Source organism: Staurois parvus, unplaced genomic scaffold (genome assembly GCF_062004578.1).
Source record: "Staurois parvus isolate SC_StPar_1 unplaced genomic scaffold, SC_StPar_1.0 ptg000282l, whole genome shotgun sequence".
Lineage (NCBI taxonomy): Eukaryota > Metazoa > Chordata > Amphibia > Anura > Ranidae > Staurois > Staurois parvus.
Genome location: NW_028318078.1, coordinates 15,211,091 through 15,234,787, shown reverse-complemented (window position 1 = coordinate 15,234,787; position 23,697 = coordinate 15,211,091). Strand labels below are relative to the sequence as shown.

The 23,697-nt window shown below is 41.3% G+C and overlaps 1 protein-coding gene across 2 annotated transcripts in view; it reads left to right on the top strand.

Annotated features, from left to right (window-relative positions):
• The window catches only part of GTPBP1 (GTP binding protein 1), an 88,020-nt gene that overhangs the window by 832 nt on the left and 63,491 nt on the right, over positions 1-23,697 (top strand). For both annotated transcript variants that reach the window (XM_089681979.1, XM_089681978.1), the window contains exons 2-4: positions 15,737-15,848; positions 17,708-17,888; positions 22,647-22,995. In XM_089681979.1, coding sequence (XP_089538105.1) covers positions 15,737-15,848; positions 17,708-17,888; positions 22,647-22,995 — 642 coding nt within the window. The remainder of the gene's footprint in view (positions 1-15,736; positions 15,849-17,707; positions 17,889-22,646; positions 22,996-23,697) is intronic.

Sequence of the window (23,697 nt, the reverse complement as noted above, 5' to 3'; positions counted from 1 at the left end):
AAGTGATCCAAGGAAGGAAAACTGGTGAATCATGGATGGCCAGGGCTCATTCATACATGGGAAGCCAAGGCTGACTTTGAAGTCCTTTTAAGAGCTACTGGAGCTGCAAAAGTTAATTCTAATAATAATCTATAAAAGGCTAACCTACCGCCACCCGAATTCTATATGACCCTGTAAAGCAGGGGTCTCCCAACTATGCCCTCCAGGTGTTGAGGAAATGCAAGTCCCATGAGGCCTTGCAAGACTCTGACAGCCACAGGTGAGACTTGCATAGGCATATTGGGACTTGTAGTACTTCAACAGCTGAAGGGTCATAGTTTGGAGACCCCTGCTGTAAAGAAAAGATCTGTATACTTGCCTATCCTGAAGCTGGTTTGGTCCCAGGATCAGCTGTCAGCGCCGGCTTCTGCGTAGAGGAGTGGCAGCTGACAATGGATGTCCTATTGTAAGGCTATGGATGATGTCATCTCCCAGGTGTTTTCAGAATAGGCAAGTATAGGGATCTTTTCTTTACAGGGTTAGAGTAGGTTTAGAATGGAGGTGGGAGTAGGTTTAGCCTTAGATTGTGACTGGAATTTTGATTAAAAGGTGTCAGAACACACGGGGCATCACTTTGTAATGTATAGGGCAGCGTAGGCACAGACCAGGCCAAGATGTCCATGGTCACCCATTACCACAGTCAAAGGATCCTATAAGGGGCATGTGAGCATCAGAACTGGACCACGGACCAATGGAAGAAGGTAAACCTTTCTTCAATTCATCGGACCAGGCTGAGGAACACAACAGCAAGTTTGAGTTGTTGACTTGGCCTCCATGTTCTCCAGATTTTAATGCAATCGAATATCTGTGGGAGGTTGGAAAAACAAGTCCGATTCTTGGAGGTCCAAACACGCAACATACAGGACTTAACGGATCTGATATTGAGGATTTGGTGCCAGATACCACAGCATACCTTCAGCGGTCCAGTGGAGTCCATGCCGTGACGGGCAATCATTATATTTCTCCATTCATAGATCTGTCTGAACATGTGACACCTGATGCTGTGTCTTTTTCTACAAATGGAGTTCAAAAGTGTTCTTCCTAGGATATGTGACATTGGTATCCCAGGAGGAGAGCAAAACCTAATTCTTCCCTTGACTTAAATGGAGGCTGGGGGTGGGGTCAGCAGCGCAAAAAAAGCACAAACTGAAAGGTTGTGTGTGGTTTTTTTTTTTTTTTTTTTTTTTTTTTTCTTTTATTTGAACAAACCGCACTAGGGACCGTACTTGCCCTAAATGGAGTGTGTCCTGAGTGCTGGTGGCTGCTGTGTTCTGTTGAAATCTTCAGTCCTGTGCTCCTTGATACCCCTGCAGTGGTGATCTTCTGGTGCTGCAGGGGTTAATATAAGCGGCTGCACCCGTGACAGGCACTATGACCACCCTTTCCACCCCCTTCCTCCATTCAGGGAAGCTTTACTATCAGTTCCCAAAATGAAAAACCTTCCATGATTTGAAGAGGCAGTCCTTTCATTCATCTGCCTGTCATCCATTTACATTGCTTTTAGTTGTGGGGACCAATAGTACAGCTTCTATGAATAGAGGAGGGGGCAGGCTTTAACGGCACTTTGGTAAATGCCTATTACAGGTGAAACAGCTGACATTAACCCCAATAGCACTGGAAGATCACCCCCAGATAGCAGGGCTATCTGGGGGTAAAGGACTTTTGCTTTCAATCCAACACAGCAGCCAACAGCACACGGAAAACTCTTCATTGTAGGTACAGCCCCGTGTGTTCGTTCAGTAAAATTCAGCTTTAAATAAACTTTTAGCAGAGAACTGGAACTGTGTGTGCTCCTAGTTCTCAGGCCTAAAGACATACTGAAGAATCAGCAATATGTTAACTTGGCACTGAAAGCTATGGTCCCAAAAGGGTTAAACTACACTCACCCCAGTGCTTATGTGAGCTTTCACATGTCTTTACTCAGATTTGCATACATGTAAAGTAATTTCATGTCAGAAATGAGCGGAGCGTCTGATCTGGTCACGCCAGATGTATGATAATTAGCTGGATTAATGTTAATTACAAAGTGATTCTGATTCCAGAGATGCCATTTGTACATCTGCCTTTTAGAATGTCATCTAATCAGTTGTAAAATGTTTGCTATGTCTCATAATTGCTCATTGCGCTGGCACTTTGTGAGCCTTGCAAAGCTGATGACTTCATTAAATGCCTATAGCACAGTGTTGCTCTTGTGAATTGATTCTTCCCAGCTTGCATAATGCTACACATGAATGAACGGACCGTCACCGGGAGGCCACTTGCTGTTTTTTGCTGGTAGAGATCAGCTTTTCAGTGTATGAATGGACTGTTGTCACTATAGGCTTGGGAGCTGTCATTGAATGTCTGGAACAGAATGTGGACAGTGCTTACTGATTTGTGGCTACCTAGCAACATATTCATGTATTTGAAGTTTGTTGTCTTGATGTAATCTACAGCAATACAGTGGGCAGCCTGAACTAAACTGGATGAGCATGGCTGATGAAATGTGTTTGCAATAGAATAATTGTGGGTGGAGTCCACATTCCACTTTGACGTTTCTAAAGAAACTTTTTTTTTTTTTTTTTTTACTGTTGTGCTTTCTATTTATATCCTAGTAGGAATAGTGCAAATAATAGTTGGTCATCTTGAAGCCCTTCAGCTGCTCTGGAACTACTTGGCTAAACATTTAGAAACCAGGACTGTAAGAGTACATGCTTCAACTTTTAGTTCCTCAGCTGTTTAAAATGTTAGTTGCACAGCCTGGATAAAATGTTCTGAGGCATTTCATGTATTGTCATGAACTCAGTGCCTGTTGCTTTGTTTCCTTTTATACATTGAAGAAAATATTTATTTGATCCCCTGCAGATTGTGTAAGTTTGCCCACTTACAAAGAAATGGAAGGTCTATAATTTTTATCATGGGTGTATTTTAAATGATAGAGACAGAATATCAACCAAAAATCCAGAAAAAAAAGATACAAATGTTGTTTTACTCACTGCAACTCAAATTTATACGTATTTGATCTCCTACTCCCCAACAATAATTCTGGCTCCCACAGACTAGCTATGTGGTACACAGATTAGTCCTGTCCATTTAAGAAGGTGCTCCTAACAACTCATGTATATGAAAGCCACCTGTCCACAGAATATTTCTTCCATTCGAACCTCATTAACATGGGTACGAGCTGTCAAAGAACATAAAGGACAAGATTGTAGACCTGCACAAGGCTGGAGTGGGCTACAAGACCATCAGCAAGAAGCTTGGTGAGAAGGAGACAACTGTTGGAGCAATTATTCACAAACAGAAGAAATACAAAATAACCATCATTTGCCCTCAGTCTGGAGCTCCATGCAAGATTTCACCTCCATGGGGTAAGGATAATCATGAGAAAAGTGAGGGATCAGCCGAGAACTACACAGGAGGAGCTTGTGAATGATCAAGGCAGTTGGGACCACAGTCACTAGACAAACCATTGATAACATAATACTCCGCAATGTATTGAAATCCTGCAGCATCCGAATGGTTCCCCTCCAAGAAGGCACATATACTGGCCCTTCTGAAGTTTGCCAGTGAACATCTGAGTGATTCGGTGAAGGATTGGGAGACAGTGCAGTGGTCAGATGAGACCATAATTGAGCTCTTTGGCATTAACTTGACTTCGTGTTTGGAGGAAGAAAAACTCTGACTCTAAGAACACCATCCCTACAGTCAAGCACAAAGGTGGAAACATGCTTTGGGGCTGTTTGCTAAAAGTACAGGCTGACTTTGCTGCATTGAGGGGCCAATGGATGGGGCCATGTATTGTCAAATCTTGGATGAGAACCTTCTTCCTTCAGCCAGAACACTAAAGATCGTGGATGGGTCTTCCAGCATGACAATGACCCAAAGGCAGCAAAGGAGTTGCTCAAGAAGAAGCACATTAAGGTCATGGAGTGGCCTAGCCAGTCTCCATACTATAATCCTATACAAAGTTTAAAGAACTTCAAAAAAACAAAAGGGACTTTACTGGTACTGAAAACGGACAACCTCATATTACTGCATAAAACATGTTTATTGAAACATATCTTCCAGAAATTTACCATAAAAACAGTATTTTAGCTAGTCAGCCCAATAAATTACAGCATTATATGTTATAATATCAAAGTCCTCCAGAGGTCAGTACGTTTTGCTTAGCTTCCTCAGGACCCCGAAAGAGTTGGAGGCAAAGAAGTGTTATTGGCATACAGCGGCATTTCTCAATCAGGATGCTGTTTGTCAGGAGTGCTGTGCTGCATCCATGGTTTCCCATCATACATTTCCTTACTGTTATGTGAATATAAAAAAAAGGAAGGAGGTGATGAGGGCTCTGATGTGAAATGGCGGTGAGGCTGAGGACTCTGATGTGAAGGGGGGCAGTGAGGCTGAGGACTATGATGTGGGGGGGGGGGGGCAGTGAGGCTGAGGACACTGATGATGTGAGGCTGAGGACTATGATGTGGGGGCAGTGCGGCTGAGGACTATGATGATATGTGGCTGAGGACTATGATGTAAGGGGGGGGGGCGGCAGTGAGGCTGAGGACTATGATGTGAGGGGGAGACGGCGGTGAGGCTGAAGATTATGATGTGAGGGGAGTGGCGGTGGTGAGGCTGAGGACTATGTTGTGGGGGTGCGAGGCTGAAGACTCTGATGTGGTGGGGGGCACGAGACTGAGGAGAGTATCTGAGGGCTCTGATGTGAAGGGGGGTTGTTGAGAATGTGGGCTCTGATACTGAAGATTCTGATGTGAAGGGGGGGGAGAGGGAGACTGGGTACTCTGATGTGAATGGGGGGGGGGGGGGGGTGATAAGCTTTTGCAAACACTTTTTAAGTGTTGTGAATGAAAACTGGTTGGGAAGCATGGGGATAAACAATGCAAGTGTTTGGTGTGTGGGTTTTTTTTTTTTTTTTATATCCCAAGTTAACCTCCAGGACGGTTTACTTGAGAAGGCTCCGCCCACCTGCGGAGGGAACTTTTTCATATGGTGTACAGTATTTTCTGGAAGATAGAGATAATGGTATCACTTATTGGCAGAAAAGATGGGTTTTCTCTTCAGCCTTATACTGTGTGTGGTGTTTTTGTGGGGGGTGTTTTTTTTTTTTTTTTTTTTTTTTTTGTATAAGATTTACTTAGTAGTGTTCTTTCTCCAGTAGCTTCTTTTATTCATCTTGGCTGCTATAATTTTCAAGCAAATGTCCTCAAATGTTTCCCATATACTTCCACATGGGGGCTATTCATTGATGTCTGACACTTCCAGACTAGTCTATTACTTTGCAAGCTGGTTTGCATTGTTCTTTCTAAGGGCTCTTTCTGATGTTTGGTAGTCCTTACTGTCCCTCTGACTTTAACCCCTAAAAATCCAAACCACTGTCGCAATAGCATGCATTGGACAGCAGTACTCGCTGCAAAATGATGGGCTGGGTTTAATGCTTGCTTCGGCATGTATACAGCCCCATGTCCTTGTTCAGAGAGGCAGTAAACATATTATATATATATATATATATTTATTTATTTATTTATTATTATTTTTTTTTTTTTTTTTTTTTACTGCTTTGGTCTCACAACTGAATAAGCCCAAAGGTCTTATTCACACAAGCCACACATACAGACCATATCTGTTTGCTTTTTTTTACTACCACTGCAGGCAACCCATAGAAAACGAATGGGTATGCACCAGCTTATATTTTCAAGCAGGAGCGGTACGCAGGAACTGGGTGCACAGGCTCTGTGGTGACTAGCATCTTTCTGCACCTGATCAAGGGCAAATAGAAAACAATTGAGCCCAGTTCAAACCACAATGCTAGTGTGATGTGCACGTTGTAGCACATTGGGTGACACTGCAGGGCATCACATTGTATTGCAGAGACTTGACTGGAGTGTAACTTTGTACACTCCCAATAAAGCTAAAACAAACCTGAAAAATGTAAACAGTGTAATATGCTAAAACCATGCATCACTCTCCTCGGCAAAAATTCTAGCAGCTGCATAGACCAGATTGTAGAAATCTTGTCTCGTGCTTACACAGCAAAAGTAATCCTTGGCGGTATGTCTAACTCTAGGGATAAGGTTGAGGTAATATTTTAACCCTACAGTATCAACTTAGCCTACATCAGTGTTTCTCAACTCCAGTCCTCATGGACCCCCAACAGGTCATGTTTTCAGGATTTCCATTATTTTGCACAGGTGATTTGATCAGTTTCACTGCCTTAGTAATTACCACAGCTGTTTCATCTGAGGGAAATCCTGAAAACATGACCTGTTGGGGGTCCATGAGGACTGGAGTTGAGAAACACTGGCCTACATGAAGATACAGATTGTGAATACATTTTGAAAGATATGCAGAATTTTTGTTTCAGTCATATCCTTTTCTGTGTAGTTTTTCCTTTTCTCTTTTCCCCCTATAAGAGTTATTATTTTTTTACTATAGTTACAGCCCTTGCCTTGAGCTGGCGATACACGGCATGATGTTTGTCAACCCAACTGAAATGCACATTGCTGTTGTCACTGCCCGCTCCCACCTGCCATCCTGCAATTAAAAGATTAAAGGTGATAACTTGTATGCCATACTGCATTGGACTTCAGGTGACTGAAGTGCATATGGTTATGGTATAGCCTAGGTATTTGCCTCAATGCCTTCTGGGGGCATTAAGAGTGTTTGTTTTTTCTTTTACTACCTGTCTCCTTCAGGTCTCAAGGTGTGTGTGTGTGTGTGTGTGTGTGTGTGTGTGTGTGTGTGTGTGTGTGTGTGTGTGTGTGTGTGTGTGTGTGTGTGTGTGTGTGTGTGTGTGTGTGTGTGTGTGTGTGTGTGTGTGTGTGTGTGTGTGTGTGTGTGTGTGTGTGTGTGTGTGTGTGTGTGTGTGTGTGCCCTTGTTTTTTCTTTGGTAGCACCTGAGGGACCTTGGGTCCAACGTGAGAGTAGGTGGGATTGTACCCTTTGATGGGAATATTTGGTGGCGTATACCCACTGTGGGCTTTTCAGTGTCCAGCCATACAGTACTGCTAGCAGGTAGAGGGCATGCTAAACCTTTATGGTCAGACTCTGCTCCCCTCCAAAAAGGATCATTCTACCTCTGGAGTAGACCCCTTCTTGGGTGAGTGGATGAAACTTTGGTCCCATATGGGTTTGTGGACTGCAGATGTGCACAGTGCTCTTGTTTGAGATACGGGGAAGCCGATGCCTTGTCCAATGAGTGGCTGATTTTTTTTTTCGTTTGACCTTTTTGAGGAACATAGTCCCTTTTGGACCTTCACTGGATGCCATCATCACAGATTCCATGGGAGGCTAGAGCATAAGCAGTAGATTAAGGAAGAGGTCAATTAGGTGCAGGCCTTTGCCTTCATCTACTTTGCCGTCCCAAAATCCAGAGGGACCCTCTAACCTGCTAGGTCAACTGAAATCAAGTTTTGCCTGTCCCTCACTGGGATAGGGAGCCCCATCTCAGGATAGACTTTGCACAGGGAATCCTGGTTCTGGCCTAATGTTTGTTTTTTCTTGGCATGAGAGGACACTCAGATATTCCAAGAGGAAGAGGGCAGAGGTCATGGATCCTAGTGTTTAACCTCTCCTGCAGAGAATGCATTAAAGCGGCGGTCCATACAAAAGTGCTAGTTTGCTGTGAAGCCACAAGCTGTCACAGCCTGGTGCCCACAGTTGAGATGCTGGTGCCGTGGAGGAGAGATGAGAAGGGGGCAGCTCAGGTGAGCACATTGCTGGACTCTGGGATAGGTGAGTGTGTTTTATTAAGTCAGCAGCTACAGTATAGGCCCCTTTTAACGCTGGTGTTCTTTTTCTGGGCGTCGAAAGTGCATGACAGCTGTTCCCCATTAAATCCTATGTAATTGTTCAGTCTGCAGGTGCACTGTGATTTAAAAAGTCCTTCATGCTTTAACTTTGCTGCAGGATCCCTCAGGGGTGGTATATGCATAGTTACATTGATCCAATTTAGCTATTTAAAAATATCTGTACTTGGAATTCTTCTTTTAACCACTTCCCGACCGGCCGTTGTATATAAACGGCCGGACGGTGGCACTGCAGGGTCGGGTGGCCGTCTATAAACGGCCTCCCCACACCCTGCTTGTGCGCGCTCCCTGGGAGCGCGCAGCACCGCGATCCGGTGCCCGCTGTGTCCTCCGGACACAGTGAAACACCGATCGTCGGACGGGACCTCTGTACGAGGTCCCGATCATGTGATCACTGATTGGCCAATCAGTGATCACATGCAAAGTAGTAAGCAAGATGTCACTTGTGACATCATTGCTTACTATGTGTGAAATCTGTGAATGATCACAGAGGTCACATGGTACAAGGCTATTCACAAAAGCCTTGTACCATGTGACAAGCTGTGACCAATCACAGCTCACTCTGTATTTCTCAATGAGTGCAGGAATGCAGACAGAGAGAAAGAGAGAAATGATTGCTTTTACATCCTATATGGGTGTAAAAGCAATCGGTGTAAAAAAAAAAAGAAAATCTTTATCACCCCTCACAAGTAGTACAGTGTCACCATGGTGACACTGTACTGCTAGGGTGACAGTATGTAAAAAAATAAATAAATAATATAAAAAAATAAAATAAAAATGTAAAAAAAATGTTAAATTATAATTTTTGCTTATAAACTAATTTGGATTTTTTTTTTTACTAAAAAGATAACGGAATAAATTGTGGCTAAGATTTATGATGAAATATTATTTATTTGCAAAATTTTATAAAAAAAAACTTTTTTTAAAATTTTTTGGACATTTCATTTACATAGCAAAAAAAATACAAATCCCAGTGGTGAATAAATACCACCAAAATAAAGCTTTATCCATCTAAAAAAAATGGTAAATTCAATTGGGTACAGTGTTGCATGACCGCGCAATTGTCATTCAAAGTGTGATAGCGCTAAAAGCTGAAAATTGCCCTGGTCAGGAAGGGGGTAAAAGTGTCCGGTCTGGAAGTGGTTAAAGTGGTAAAGCTGGTTGTTGGAGAGAGAAAAAAAAGTTGTGCTTATTTGCTGTTTAATGGTTTTGCACAGAGCAGCCTCAATCCTCTTTATAGGTCCCCTGCTGGCACTCCTGTCTCCTCCTCCTTTATCCAGTGCCCCCATAAGAAGCCACTTCCTATGGGGACATTCATTCGGGTTCCCTCCCCAGACCTGTCTGTATCCATACAGACAGCATGGTATGGCCCTATCCCCTGCTATCTTCTCAGTTTTATTGACCGCATGCTATCAATATGCCCAGTGAGACGGGACAAAGCCAGGAGAGCCTAGGCTCTCATGTACATCGCTGGGTCGTGATGGGGCTCGAGTAAATATAAGCGGGAGCATATATTGCATTAAGCAAAAAAACTTTAAAACTGTACAACCACTTTTAGACCATAGACAGCCATTTAAATTGAATAGGTTCACCTGTCATTTTTGCCTCCCAAAGAGACACACATTGACACACAAAAAGAACACATGTAAAAGCGCATATATTTCATTAAAAAATTTATATAAAATTTTAAAAAGACTCTGTTGATTTTGGGCCTTTCACTTGTATTTGCAATGAATAATCTTATTTTGTTTTCTGTGCAATTGAATAACCACGTAGAAGAAAACCCTATAAATCATGCAGTTTGTGATGATTAAAAAATTACAATATAAGTGTATATTCCCACTGAATTAAAAAAAAAGATTTTTGCCAGTATTTTATTTAAGGTTCCTTTTGTACTTAAGTTGGTCAATCTCCACTCGCACTCAATGATTTTCTAATCCAAAACAGACATAAGGCATTATTTCCAATGAAGTCTTAACAGTATGTACATTTTGAATTTCAGTTTGTAATGAAATACCAGTGGTACATCTTATCCAAATAGATTGTACTGGAAACAATGGTGTGTGTGCAGTTAGGTGTATGTATGAAATAAGTATTTGATCCCCTGCTGATTTTGAATGTTTGCCAACTCGCAAAGAAATGATCAGTCTAGAAATTGAATGGTAGGTGTGATGTAATACTGAGAGACAGAATAGCAAAAAAAAAATTCTAAAGAAATGCATGTCTAACAAATTATTTGATCCCCTTCAAAAAACATGACTTAGTACTTGGTGGCAAATCCCTTGTTGGCAGTCGGAGGTCAGATGTTTCCTGTAGTTGGCCACCAGGTTTGTACACCTCTCAGGAGGGATTTTGGCCCACTCCTCTTGGCAGATCCTCTCCAAGTCATTAAGGTTTTGTGGCTGACGTTTGGCAACTCGAACTTTCTGCTCCCTCCACAGATTTTCAATCGGGTTAAGGTCTGGAGACTGGTTAGGTCACTCCAGGACCTTTAATGTGCTTCTTCTTGAGCCACTCCTTTGTTGCCTTGGCTGTTTGTTTTGGGTAATTGTCATGCTGTAACACCCATCCACGACCCATTTTCAATGCCCTGGCTGAGGGAAGAAGGTTTTCAGTCAAGATTTGACGGTACATTGCCCCGTCCATTGTTCCTTTTTAATGCGATGCAGTTTTCCTGTCCCCTTAGCAGAAAAACACCCCCAAAGCAGAATGTTTCCACCACCATGTTTGACAGTTGGGATGGTGTTCTTGGGGTCATAGGCAGCATTATTCCTCCTCCAAACACTGCGAGTTGAGTTTATGCCAAAGAGCTTGATTTTGGTCTCATCTGACCACAGCACTTTCAGCCAGTCCTCCTCTGCATCATTCAAATGTTCAGTGGCAAACTTCAGATGGGCTGGACATGTGCTTTCTTGAGCAAAGGGACCTTGCGGGCACTTCAGCAGTGCCACAGGCTGATTGCCTCCGTGCTGCGTCGCATTGATGCAGTAATTCATGCAAAAGGAGCCCCAAGCTGTTATTGAGTACTTGCTATACAAGGATTTACTTTTCAGTAAGCCAACATTTCTGTACTAAAAAAAATATATTTATTTTTAATTGGTCTTGTGTAAATATTCTAAATATGGGTTTCACTTTTTTAATTGAATTACTGAAATTACCTTTTTGATACTCTAATTTATTGAGGTGTGTGGTGTGAAAAATCATCAAATCTAATAAGGCCACAAAAAAGCCCAGTAAAGTTCAATGATAGTGCTGTTTGGAATCCTCCCCACAAAAAGTGTTCCACTACCAACAAGGAACTGGTGCCGTGCAGTGTATGCTCCAAACAAATCCAAAAATGGCTAAAACTTCCACTGAGGAAGTGATAGAAGGGAAGGACATAACCCAGAGGATAGCCGATGACACCCACAGGCCATGATGAGTTTTTTTTTTTTTTCTCCTGAGAGCTGGGCTATATCTCTGTGAGTAAAGTGGAGATAATAAGACCTGCCTATCGATCCAGGAAGGGGATATCTTATATGGTATAATTGGAACCCTGTGTATGTGGAGATTGGCTACTAAGGAGATCTATATCATAGGATATTGGTGTGATCCAAAAAGCGTGTTGGCCCGTAGGGTCACTTGTTGGAGGTGAGCGGGCATTTTGGCCATTTTTGGATTTGTTTGGAGTGTACACGCATGGCACCAGTTCCTTGTTCATAGTGGAGCACTGTTTTTGTGGGGAGGATTCCAACAGCACTATCATTGAACTTTACTGGACTTTTTTGCTGTCTTATTATTATATTTGATTTTTCACTGGGATTGTTTTCAATTTTTTTTCTCTGCATATATCTATATATATTTTGATTGTCTCGCCACACTTATTTGTGGTTTTTTTTTTTTTTTTTTTTTTTTGTATTTTTTTTTATTTTTTCACTGTGTATTGTGTATATGCTATACATTGTGATTTGGCACTTTATGATTATCCCAATTTTTGGGATCCACTTTGACAGTTTGGTACGTATTATCCCAATTGGGAATTGGGTTGTGTTTATTTTTTTGCTGCATTCAGGGTTGTATTTATGAACCCTTTTTTGATATATTCACTGAGTTGCACTTTAGTTGCTTGCACTTTTTTAGAACCTATTGGAACTTTTTATAGTTTATAATTTCATATTTTTAGCGCTGCACCATATGTATATTATTTATCTGTTGAGGTAAAGGAATTGGTGTTAACAGCTGTGGTTGGGTAGCATTCATCTAGCGCAGGAGGAACCAACACACTTATACATTGGTTACAGAAGGATTTCTAAACTTCTGAATGTTCCAGTGATCACTGTTGGGGCCATAATCCAGAAGCGGAAATAACATAATTTCATCATGAACCAGCTATGACCAGGTGCTCCTTCCAAGATTTCTGATGGAGTAAAAAGAGTTGTGCAGGAGGCTACAAGGACCACTTCTGGAGAGCTTCAGAAAGACCTGTAATTAGCAGGTACAATTTAAAAAAACAAAAAAAACCAAAATGCACTCAACGACCATGGCCTGTACAATATGCACGCTCACCACCCAAGACTCCTTGCTGAAGAAAAAGCATGTTGAAGCTCGTTTAAAGTTTGCTGCACAACATTTAGACAAGCCTGTGAAATACTGGGAAAATATAGTCTGGTCAAAATTGAACTTTGGATGCCATAATACACACCATGTTTCAAATGGCCCTGCACATCATCCAAAAACACCATACCAACAGTGAAGTTTGGAGGTGGGAGCATTATTTTGTGGGGCTCTTTTCCAGCATATGGCACTGGCAAACTTCATTTCATTGAAGGAAGGATGAATGGGAAAAATGTACCAAGACATTCTTACCAATACCAGGATGATGAAGATGAAACTAGAGTGGGCATTTCAGCAAGACTGATCCCAAACACAAAGCCAAGGAAACTCAATTGGTTTCAAAGAAAATAAAGCTGCTAGAATGGCCCAGCCAAAAACCTGACTTGCATCCAATAGAAAATCTATGGAAAGAACTAAAGATCAGAGTTCGTAGAAGAGGCCTAAAGAACCTTCAAGATTTGAAGACTGACGACTGTGTGGAAGAATGGGCCAAAATCACACCTGAGCAATGCATGCAACTAGTTTACCCATACAGGAGGTGTCTTGATGCTGTCATTTACCAACAAACGATTTTGTACGAAGTATTAAATTTCATTTAGCGTGTTCAATACTTTCTCTGGCATTCCACTTTATTGCACATAACTTAATTTCTGAACCTGTTTGGTTTCTTTTGTAGATATTGATTGCATGGGTTGTTGCCAACATGTGGGGAAAACCTTGTCAATATCACCTTTTTAGAAATCTATTTACTGAGAAAAATGGTAACGTGTTCAATACTTATTTTACCGTGTGTGTCCGCGCCAAAAGTATTGGGACGCCTGCTTTTTGACGCATATGAACTTTTAATGGCATCCCAGTCTTAGTCCGTAGGGTTCAATATTGAGTTGGTCCACCCTTTGCAGCTATGACCACTTCAACTCTTCTGCGAAGGCTGTCCACAAGGTTTAGGAGTGTCTGTCTGAAAATGCTTGACCATTCTTCCAGAAGTGCATTTGTGAGGTCAGGCACTAACATCAGAGGAGAAGGCCTGGCTCACAGTCTCTGCTCTAATTCATCCCAAAGGTGTTCCTCCACCCCAAACTTGCTCATCCATGTCTTTATGGACCTTGCTTTGTGCAGTCCTGTTGGAACAGGAATGGGCCATCCCCAAACTGTTCCCACAAAGTTGAGAGCATGAAATTGTCCAAAATGTCTTGATATGCTGATGCCTTAAGAGTTTCCTTCACTGTAAATAAGGGGCCAAGGCCAACCCCTGAAAAACAACCCCACACCATAATGCCCCTCCACAAACCTTACACTTGGCACAATGCAGTCAGGCAAGTACTGTTCTCCTGGCAACCACCAAATCCAGACATGTCCATCGGATTGCCAGACAGAGAAGCGTGATTTGGTCACTGCAGAGAACACGGCTCTACTGCTCTAGAGTCCAGTGGTGGCATGCTTTACACCACTGCATCCGCCGCTTTGCATTGCACTTGGTCATGTAAGGCTTGGATGCAGTTGCTTGGCCATGGAAACCCATTCCATGAAACTCTGCGGACTGTTGTGCTAATCTGAAGACTACACAGTTTGGAGGTTTTTATCCATTGACTCTGCATATTAATTTTTAATAACTGTCCCGTTTTCGGCCAAGTGCATCCTGAATTTTCGGTTTTAGCACCAGAATTTCCACTTTGGTTTGCCACTAAGACCATGCCATTGTAGCTCTGGCTGTATGTTTAGGGTCGTTGTCCTGCTGAAAGGTGAACCTCTGCTCCAGTCTCAAGTCTTTTGCAGTCTCGAACAGGTTTTCTTCTGAGATTGCTCTGTATTTGGCTCCATCCATCAACTCTGAGCTTCCCTGCCGATGAAAAGCATGGTGTGTTCAAGGAAATGTGCAGTGTTTAGTTTTTCGCCACACACTGAACTTTTTGGCCTAAAAGTTTTAGCCTCATCTGACCAGAGCACCTTCTTCCACGTGTTTGCTGTGTCCCCCACATGGCTTCTTGCAAACTGCAAACAGGACTTCTTATGGTTTTCTTCAACAATGGCTTTTTTTTTTTTTTTTTTTTTTTTTTTTTTCTTGCCACTCTTCCATAAAGGCCAGCTATAACTTTAAAAAAAAAAAAAAAAGCACCAATTTTGAGGATAAAAAAAAAACATTTTTTGCCTTTTTGCTATTAAACGTACAGAAAAAAAAATCAAATTTAGGCCAAAATGTATTCTGCTGCATGTCTTTGCTAAAAAAAAAAAAAAAAAAAAAAAAAAAAAAAAAAAAAAAAAAAATTCCCAGTATGTGTAAATTAAGAGGTATGTATGTATATGAATTTTTTTTATTCTTTACTAGTAATGACTGCGATCAGCAACTTATAGTGGGACTGCGGTGGGCTTTCTGATAATGGGGGAACTAACTTGGTGTCACTGACATCCCCAGTGACACCAATATAGTGATCAGTGCTAATAAAGCACTGACACTGTACTAATGGCACTGGGCATGAAGCGGTTAACATCTGGGGCGATCAAAGGGTTAAATGTGTGCTGTTTTATTATAGGGGCTGTGTGTGTGCTTCACTGTAAGCACACTGCTTGTATGGTTCTGTGCAGGAGCTGACAGATGAGATCTGTATTGCTTTTACATACAGGTCTCTTCCCCCGTCGGAGATGCTCGGCAATTGCCTGGACCCGGTGATTGACAGCCGAGGTTGCAAATGGTGGCGCGGGTAGGGAGCTTGCGCCCCTTCCCCAGAACTGCAAAATTGTGTGTGTATTAGTGATTTTGCGCACCCTGTAGCAGCATTTCTGTTATACGGCGGTGTGGAACTGGTTAAATGTAAAACAGAAGGATTGGGTTGGTTTTGTGTGGTTTTGTTTTGGTTTTTTTTTTCCTCAGTGTGCATGGAGCCTGAATGTAAAACGATGATTGCTCATCAATGGGTCAGTAAAATTGTAGCCTCATACGTCCTTGGGCTTAGTAGCAGCAATGAGTGTTATGGTTTCATAAGCACCGGGCTTTTTTGGTAAATGGTCCATCTCAAGTGAACAGCTGAGACATCTTGCCCTATGGTGCTACAGATTATATTTTCTTGAATAACTTAAAAAGCTGCTCAGCGGGGAATCTTATCTGTTTATGGAGGGAAAAACCATTCAGACTTCCTTTTTCATTTGAAAAACTTGGACGCTTTTCAAGGTTTAAGAGTTCAGACTATTCCCAAACAATGAAATGCCGTTATACAATTTCAAAATTATAATGAACATAAATTGCAGTCCAGTTTTCAAGAAGGCTGTTCAAGATGTACTGATCACATCGTTCCTTTTTTTTTTTCTTCTAGCATGTTCTAGTAAGCCCCAGTGCGGAACAGTATGATAGCCTTTTACGTCAGCTACGGGAAAGAATGGATGAAGGACGAGGGGAAACGATATATGTTATTGGTCAAGGATCTGGTATGTTGATAGTTAATATAGAATTTTGTTTATGTTCCTATGTTTTTAAGCACGTAAGATGAATTTCATAAAATTTTTTATGTGTACAGGTTATGTTCTTTGCTACAGTACATATCCATTTCTTAAAGTCCAGTTATGAAAATAGAGCTTGGAGTTCTTGGTGTGTGGTGTTGTGTGTGGGTTTTTTTTTTTTTTTATTATATCATCCATTGAAGGGCACAGAAGAAGGTTTGGATGCTGGCAAACCAAAAACCCTTTTAAAGCCAAAGTTGGGAGGAGGGGGTGGGGGGATAAGCACAGGAAACATTACTTATAAATGTGATGTGTCCTATTGCTGCAATCCTTCTGGTTTGGTGAGGTTATCAAGAGTGCTGATGATCCACCTGTCCTCGATTCATAGATTTTCATTCATTGAAGCTATTCTATGGCCTCTATGAATGTAGGAGGGGGTAGAAAGGGTAGGCATAGTTGCCACTTTTGATGAGTGCATATGACAAGTCCCTCATCTCTAGTTACCCCAGCTGCACCTGAAGATTTCCTGAACAAGATTTCCAGTATTTCTGGATAAACCCTCTGCACATTGCTGCAAACCCCTCCCAAAAAACAGAATATCTGGGTGAAGATTCCCCCCCCCCCCCTCCTATTTTCATAAGCCCCATCTCATTGCATACTATCACATTATGAAGGGTTTGCCTTGAAACAAAGACCTCTAGAGGAGCGCTGTCACAGCTCCCCAGGGCTTCCATCTTCACCCGGTCTTCCTTCCGGGTTTGTGAGCTCTGGCCAGCTGACTTGCCGAGCCGCGATGACGTCACTCCTGCGCATGTGAGTGGGAGTCCCGGGCCACGGCACTGTTCCTACAGAGTGCATGTGCTGGCTGTCAGTGCCAATATCTCCTAAACATTTCATGTTTTAATTTTACCTACAGGTACGCTTTATTATAAGATTACCTGTAGGTAAAATTTATTAAAGAAGCATTTACTACCGCTTTCAGGTCAACAAATATTTATCCCATGGCCCTTTCCCTTGGTGGTATGTTGTGAATGTTTGTGGGGGTTTAAACCCTAACGCAAAATGTATTTATATTGCAGCTTACCAAATCGTAGATGTGATGGCTGCATTCAATTTCTTCTTTAGGCTTTTCTTATTTTCATCTGGTGATCTGGCCAGTAACTCTGTTGTTTTTTCAAAAGAACACGTTCTCCTGCAAATGTATCAGTTTTACAGGGATGAAACAAACCATTTTAACACAGCTGGGTTGCTTTTTGCTTACAGTGATCCGCTTTTATTCATGTAAAACCTATATCCTAAAGTGGAAAACCAGTTTGCTGTAATTGGTTATAAAGTATTTCCTACAGTTGGGCTTCAATTCATTAGGGTATTTTAAATCTGCTAGTATAGTTAACACTGCCCTTCCCTCCTCCCCCCTTCCCAGACAGTACTGCTGTCTGCTGTTCTCCTTCATCCAGAGCGGGGCACTCAAATACAGGAGATGTAGTACTGGCCAGATCACAAGGTGAAAACTGGGGAGAAAGCGTTTATTAAAAAAAAAAAAAAAAGTGCCGCTACCACATCTAATGTTGATAAGCTGCAATATCTACAGAAGCATGTGGGGAAAAATGAAAAGAATTGCTCCAAATCGGTTGAAGCTGGGAAAAAACCCTACAGGTTTCACGAACTTGTTTGAAGTACTGATATTAAAATTTTTTTTTTTTTTTTTTCCATTTCTAAATCTTCTTTAGCAAAATCAATATATTAGACACCATTCTTTTCAATATGGAAGCCATAGTGAACTCTAATTTTGTGTAATTTTTTTTTTTTTTTTTTCTATACTACCTTTTTGTTGTTTTTCATTTCAGATGGTACAGAATATGGGCTAAATGAGGGTGATATGGAGGCATCAGTGGCTACAGTAGCTAGCATGGCAGAACAGATTGGTGCTGATATGATCCTGTTGCGAGAGCACCAAGAGGTTGGAGGCAAAGTACGAGACTACCTGGTGCGCAAACGAGTGGGAGATAATGACTTCTTGGAAGTGAGGTGAGAGGAGCCCCCATTCAAATTTTTGGTGTGTCTCTGCTACCAAATTATTGTTCTTATTTGAGGAACTGGGTATGTATTTAAAGTTCCTACAATTAAAGCTGAACTATATGCTGACATAAAAGACCTAAATAATGCAGCTTTGTAATAATGAATATATCATTAGATATTTTATGTATATTTTTTTTTTATATATATTTTAGCATGTGAATGACTTTTTCTTGTGTACCTTTTTCATATTTTTAACCGTATTTGCTTTACAGGCATTTGTTCTATATTGCTTTAGTAAATTAACCATACTGTCTTCATTCTGCAGAATGCTCACTGAGCTTGGTTAATTAGGTGAAGATATATGATGTGCAGCTACCATTCGGCTAGTACACTGGCACAGGAAAAAAAACAAAAAACACAAACTGCAGAGTCTTTACATATTCCACCTGATTTTATGATGTAACGTGTTCCCATAGCTGTTGACCTGTACTGGTTGTCAGATTTGGAATATGGTTTTCAGTGAACTACCACAGCACTGTTGAACGCCGTGGTAGTTCATTGAAGCTTCCTGTCAGAATATCTGCTTGACTGTACATCCCTGTATGGCAAGCAAATATTCTGATAGGTCTGCAGGAGATCTGCAAGACATCAGCGATCTACTGATTGCTGGTGCAATGCTTCACAGGCTTCTTTAGACAAAAATAATGCACATTTTATTTTTGTCCAAAAGGTGAACTTATCCTTTTTAATGGTGCGTTTTTGTGGGACTTTGACCCCTGCGCACTATAAACCATGCTAGTTAGGATTCAATCCTCTTGGCTCCCCCCCTTTTTTGTTCCCTCTGTTGCTATGTCTTCTTTTCTTCCTGCTGTTTTCTTTTGCTCTGTTATCCATTCTCTCCATGAGATTGGGTAGTCCCCCATTTTTACTCCCCTTCCCACCTATGAATACATTCACGCTAACATGATACCATCCCTTATAACCTACTTTTTGGATCCATCAAGCCCCCATTGCCCAGTTATAACAGATACCTTTTTCTTGTGATACCTCCTTCTTCCTTTTTTTTTTTTTTTTTTTTTAACTTGCCTTTTTATTTAATTTTCTACGCGTACTGGCTAGTTTGCATGTGTTATACCTTTTTGTTAGAAAGTCCCTTCTTGTCTAAGGTTGTCTACTTTATATGATCATAGTTTGATAGTGTTGAGCAGTCCATTCCAATGTGGAATTGCTAATATTTTTGTTTTGTACAGTCTGTACTGTTCTTGTTTGTGAAACCTGTTGAACACTTCTTTCTGCAGCTTCTAGATCTCCTCAGCTGAGTCTTCGGGAACTGTACTCATCTATAAAGGAGATGTGGGGGCTGGCCTGAATTGTCATATCTAGTGCTGGATTCTGCATGGGCGCTCACCTTGAGATGTGGTGCATGTTGTTAATTTAGCCACAGGGTGTTATACAGGCCTAGGCACGTGGTCTACCAGCTCCAAAGCTCTGTTCCTAAAAATCCCTTTGGGGTATGCCCATCGCAGAGGATGAAGTCAGACTAGTGTCTGGTCCCTTTTTAAATTCTTCTTAGTTGTAAAGATCTCTAATTTAGTCAGTACAGGGCTGGTGCCCTTTAAAATCTGTTCCAGGGTGCTCCTGTGCTTAGGCTACGGGAGCAGCGCAGGCTGCCACACTTGAAATGATGTGTTTATGGAGTGTGAGTGCTGGCCGTTTACAATTGCGGCAAGGGGTCAAATTGTCTTGCTAGCTCACTCAACCCAGATATCTGGGATGGATGGGGGGGGGGGGGTAGCTTTTCTTCACAGGGTCCCAGTAACCTCTGTTCGGACGTGGCCCACCGTGTGACTCCCTGCCTTCTTTTTGGCATTCTGCTGGTCCTTTGGCCACACAGCTTTCCTCCTATCATCTATCTTGAGTTTTCATCCACTATGTCTTTTCCTGGTCAAAATCTCTGTCCATTTTAGAGGCTGTAAATAAGTCGCAAGTGAGCCTCTTATGTCTCCCCTTCTGAGATGGTCTCTGATTTTGTTTATTGCGGATACACTGCCTGAGTATGAGCAATACCCCCACTCCCAACAATGTGGCAAATTATGTTTAATATTGATAAAAATGCAAAGTCCTGTCCTCCGATTCTCCAGAAAATAGTGCTGCCCCACTTCCAGCGGTGGACTGTTCCTGCTGTCCTCACGTCCGAAGCTGGTCTGTGGGCGTGATCACATCGGGAACAGCCTATTCACAAGACCGCTAGTGTTGGGGGGCGGCAGGGGTTGGTTTTGCTTGGTGGATTAGGCAATTATGTCTAAGCTTTGGGAACCAATAGACAAAAACTAGCGTGTGCCCGCACTGCATGGGAAAATACAATTTTGCCCCGAATTCTTCTTTAATAATAAGCAGTGCCAAGCTGCAGTTTCTAAAACTAACAAAATCCTTTCTTGTAGTAAAAGGTATAGCCTGCAGAGAGACTTCATTTTGTCCTTGTACAAATCATTAAGACCTCATCTGGAATATGCAGTTCAGTTTTGGGTACTGTGTATGTGCAGCGAAGGGCAACCAAACTCCTAGACATGGAGGAACTCTGCTATAAGCAAAGATTATAAGAACTGAATTTTTTTTTTTTTCTCTTAAGTGGAGATAAATGGGGGGTTATGATTAACCTGTTTAAATGAGTGGTCCACATAGTGAACATGTGTCGAGTTATTCACTTTTAGGTCATTACAGAGGACAAGAGGGCATTCTGGAGGAAAAGAAATGTAACCTCCCACGTACGAAAAGGCTTCTTCACAGTAAGAACTGAAGAACTAGTTCTGGGCAGCTCAGTAAATTGTTCTAAAGGCCTGGATGCATTCCTAAATGCACATAGTATAACTAGATATTTATATTTAGAGGCAATAACCCCCCCCCCCCTTCTTTCTCACTAGAGTGAATCAAATCATCCTTTGGCATTTTTTGCCTTCCTGTGGATCAACTGTGGGTATAGGATCATGTATATGGGTCTTTTCGATATCTTTCTTGGTTGATCTTTATTTATTTTTTCTTCTCTAACTATTCAACTACAGTTGTGTTCAAAATAATAGCAGTGTGTTGAAAAAAGTGAATAAAGCTCAAAATCCTTCTAATAGCTTTTATTTCCATACACACAATATTATTGGGAACACTACACATTCTATTCCAAATCAAAACATGAAGAAAAATATATCAAATTTGTGGTGTTCAAAAAATTGAAGAAAAGTGAATATTCGACTGTTCAAAAAAAATAGCAGTGTTTGTATTCTTTACAAACTCAAACATTCACTATATAAACTGATGGTGAAACAGGACAGAAGTTGCAAACAAGGATGAATTTGCACAGACATACCATCAAGGAACATAAAGATGACTTTTGCACACTTGTGGGACACAATTTCGCACAACCAGACCACACTTTGGGAGACCTCAATATTTTAGTTCTTAAAGGAAATTTAAAATTCTTTCAGGAAAGAAACTTTTGAACTAAGAACGGTCTAAATTTGGACATTTTTGATGTCACCCCACAAGTTTTCTATTGGATTAAGATCCGGGGATTGGGCTGGCCACTCCATAACGTCAATCTTGTTGGTCTGGAACCAAGATGTTGCACGTTTACTAGTGTGTTTGGGGTCGTTGTCTTGTTGGAACACCCATTTCAAGGGCATTTCCTCTTCAGCATAAGGCAGCATGACCTCTTCAAGTATTCTGATGTATTCAAACTGATCCATGATCCCTGGTATGTGATAAATAGGCCCAACACCATAGTATGAGAAACATCCCCATATCATGATGCTTGCACAACCACGCTTCACTGTTTTCACAGTGTACAGTGGCTTGAATTCATTGTTTGGGGGTCGTCTGACAAACTGTCTCCAGCCACTAGACCCAAAAAGAACAATCTTACTTTCATCAGTCCACAAAATGTTGCGCCATTTCTCTTTAGGCCAGTCAATGTGCTCTTTGGCAAATTGTAACCTATTCAGCACATGTGTTTTTTTTCCAACAGTGGGACTTTGCGGGGGCTTCTTGCAGATAGCTTGGCTTCACATAGGCATCTTCTAATTGTAACAGTACTCACAGGTAACTTTAGACCTTCTTTGATCTTCCTGGAGCTGATTGTTGGCTGAGTCCTTGCCATTTTGGCTTTTCTATCCATTTGAATGGTAGTTTTTCGCTTTCTTCCACATCTTTCAGGTTTGGTTGCCATTTTAAAGCATTTGCGATCATTTTAGCTGAGCAGCTTATCATTTTCTGCACTTCTTTATAGGTTTTCCCCTCTCCAATCACCTTTTTAATCAAGGTGCGCTGTTCTTCTGAACAATATCTGGAACAACCCATTTTCCTCAGAATTTCAGAGAGAAATGCACTGTAACCAGCATGTACAACATTTGCTGCCTTCCTTCCTTAAATAAGGGCTATAATTGCCACCTGTTTTTCAAAGAATGAATGACCTCACTAATAGAACTCCACACTGCTATTATTTTGAACATGCCCCTTTCAATTAGTGATTTCAATTACACAGAATCAACAGCATGCATGTAATGACTGTTGGGTCTGTTGGATTTCTATTACTCCACTACACCTGCTAGTAAATTATTTGCCATGTAGAAATATCATTTCTACCAAAAACAGTGATTGATCAGGTTAGTGATGTCTGACTTATTTTGAACGCAACTGTATATAACATTTTAGAGCCATGTTCTTTGAATGACGCAAGTACCCAAAATAAGTCTAAATTTTGTTATTGTTTTGTTCTAGGGTGGCTGTAGTTGGCAATGTGGATGCTGGGAAGAGTACACTTTTAGGAGTTCTGACACATGGAGAACTCGACAATGGCCGTGGTTTTGCCAGACAGAAACTCTTTCGGCACAAGCATGAGATTGAATCAGGCCGCACCAGCAGTGTGGGCAATGACATCCTAGGCTTTGATAGTCATGGACATGTTGTAAACAAACCAGACAGTCATGGAGGTAGTCTGGAATGGACCAAGATATGTGAGAAGTCCTCAAAGATCATTACTTTTATAGACCTTGCTGGTCATGAGAAATATTTGAAGACCACTGTATTTGGAATGACTGGTCACCTACCAGATTTCTGCATGCTGATGGTGAGTTGGAGTAGTACCAGAGTTTGTTTTCCTTGTTCTTATTTGTAGTTATGAAATATTTGAATTTGAAAGCAGAACTTTATGAAAAACAAATGTATTTGCAGTGGGACTTTATGAAAAACAAATGTATTTGCAGTGGGACTTTACTTGCACTTCAAGAGCTAATTGCTTGTTTATTCTTTGGGTACCAGTAAAAAGGACTTTAACTTGTCTGATGTGTGTGCAGTCCCTCTGCACCCTCGCGTACAATGCAGAGGTTATTGGCCCTACTTTATACTTCATGATGTCAGAGCACTTGTGGCCGATGTGACATAGACAAGAGGCTGCAGGGGCCAGTCTTTTACAGTGTACAGGAGCTGAGTGAAGTCCTTTTTTTTTTTTTTTTTTTTTTTTTTTTTTTTTTTTTTTTGTACTAGTATCCTTGGCATAAAAAGCATCTCTTTAGCTTCTAGGTTGTACTCTATGTAATTTATTACATGTCTTTTAGCAAGTACACTTCATTAATTTTCCACCCAACTTTGTTGGTAAAAAAAACCTTTCGCTGCTGGTTTCATCTTGAAAATGCTAGTTTTCTGCTCGTTTCATCATCACTTTATGAAACACTCCCAGAATTTATCATGGAAGGTCAAAGTGTAGAACCTGTGGTGGGCCATTCAAAAGGCATTCAAGCCAGAAGGTTAGCATGGGAGTGGGGCAATTACT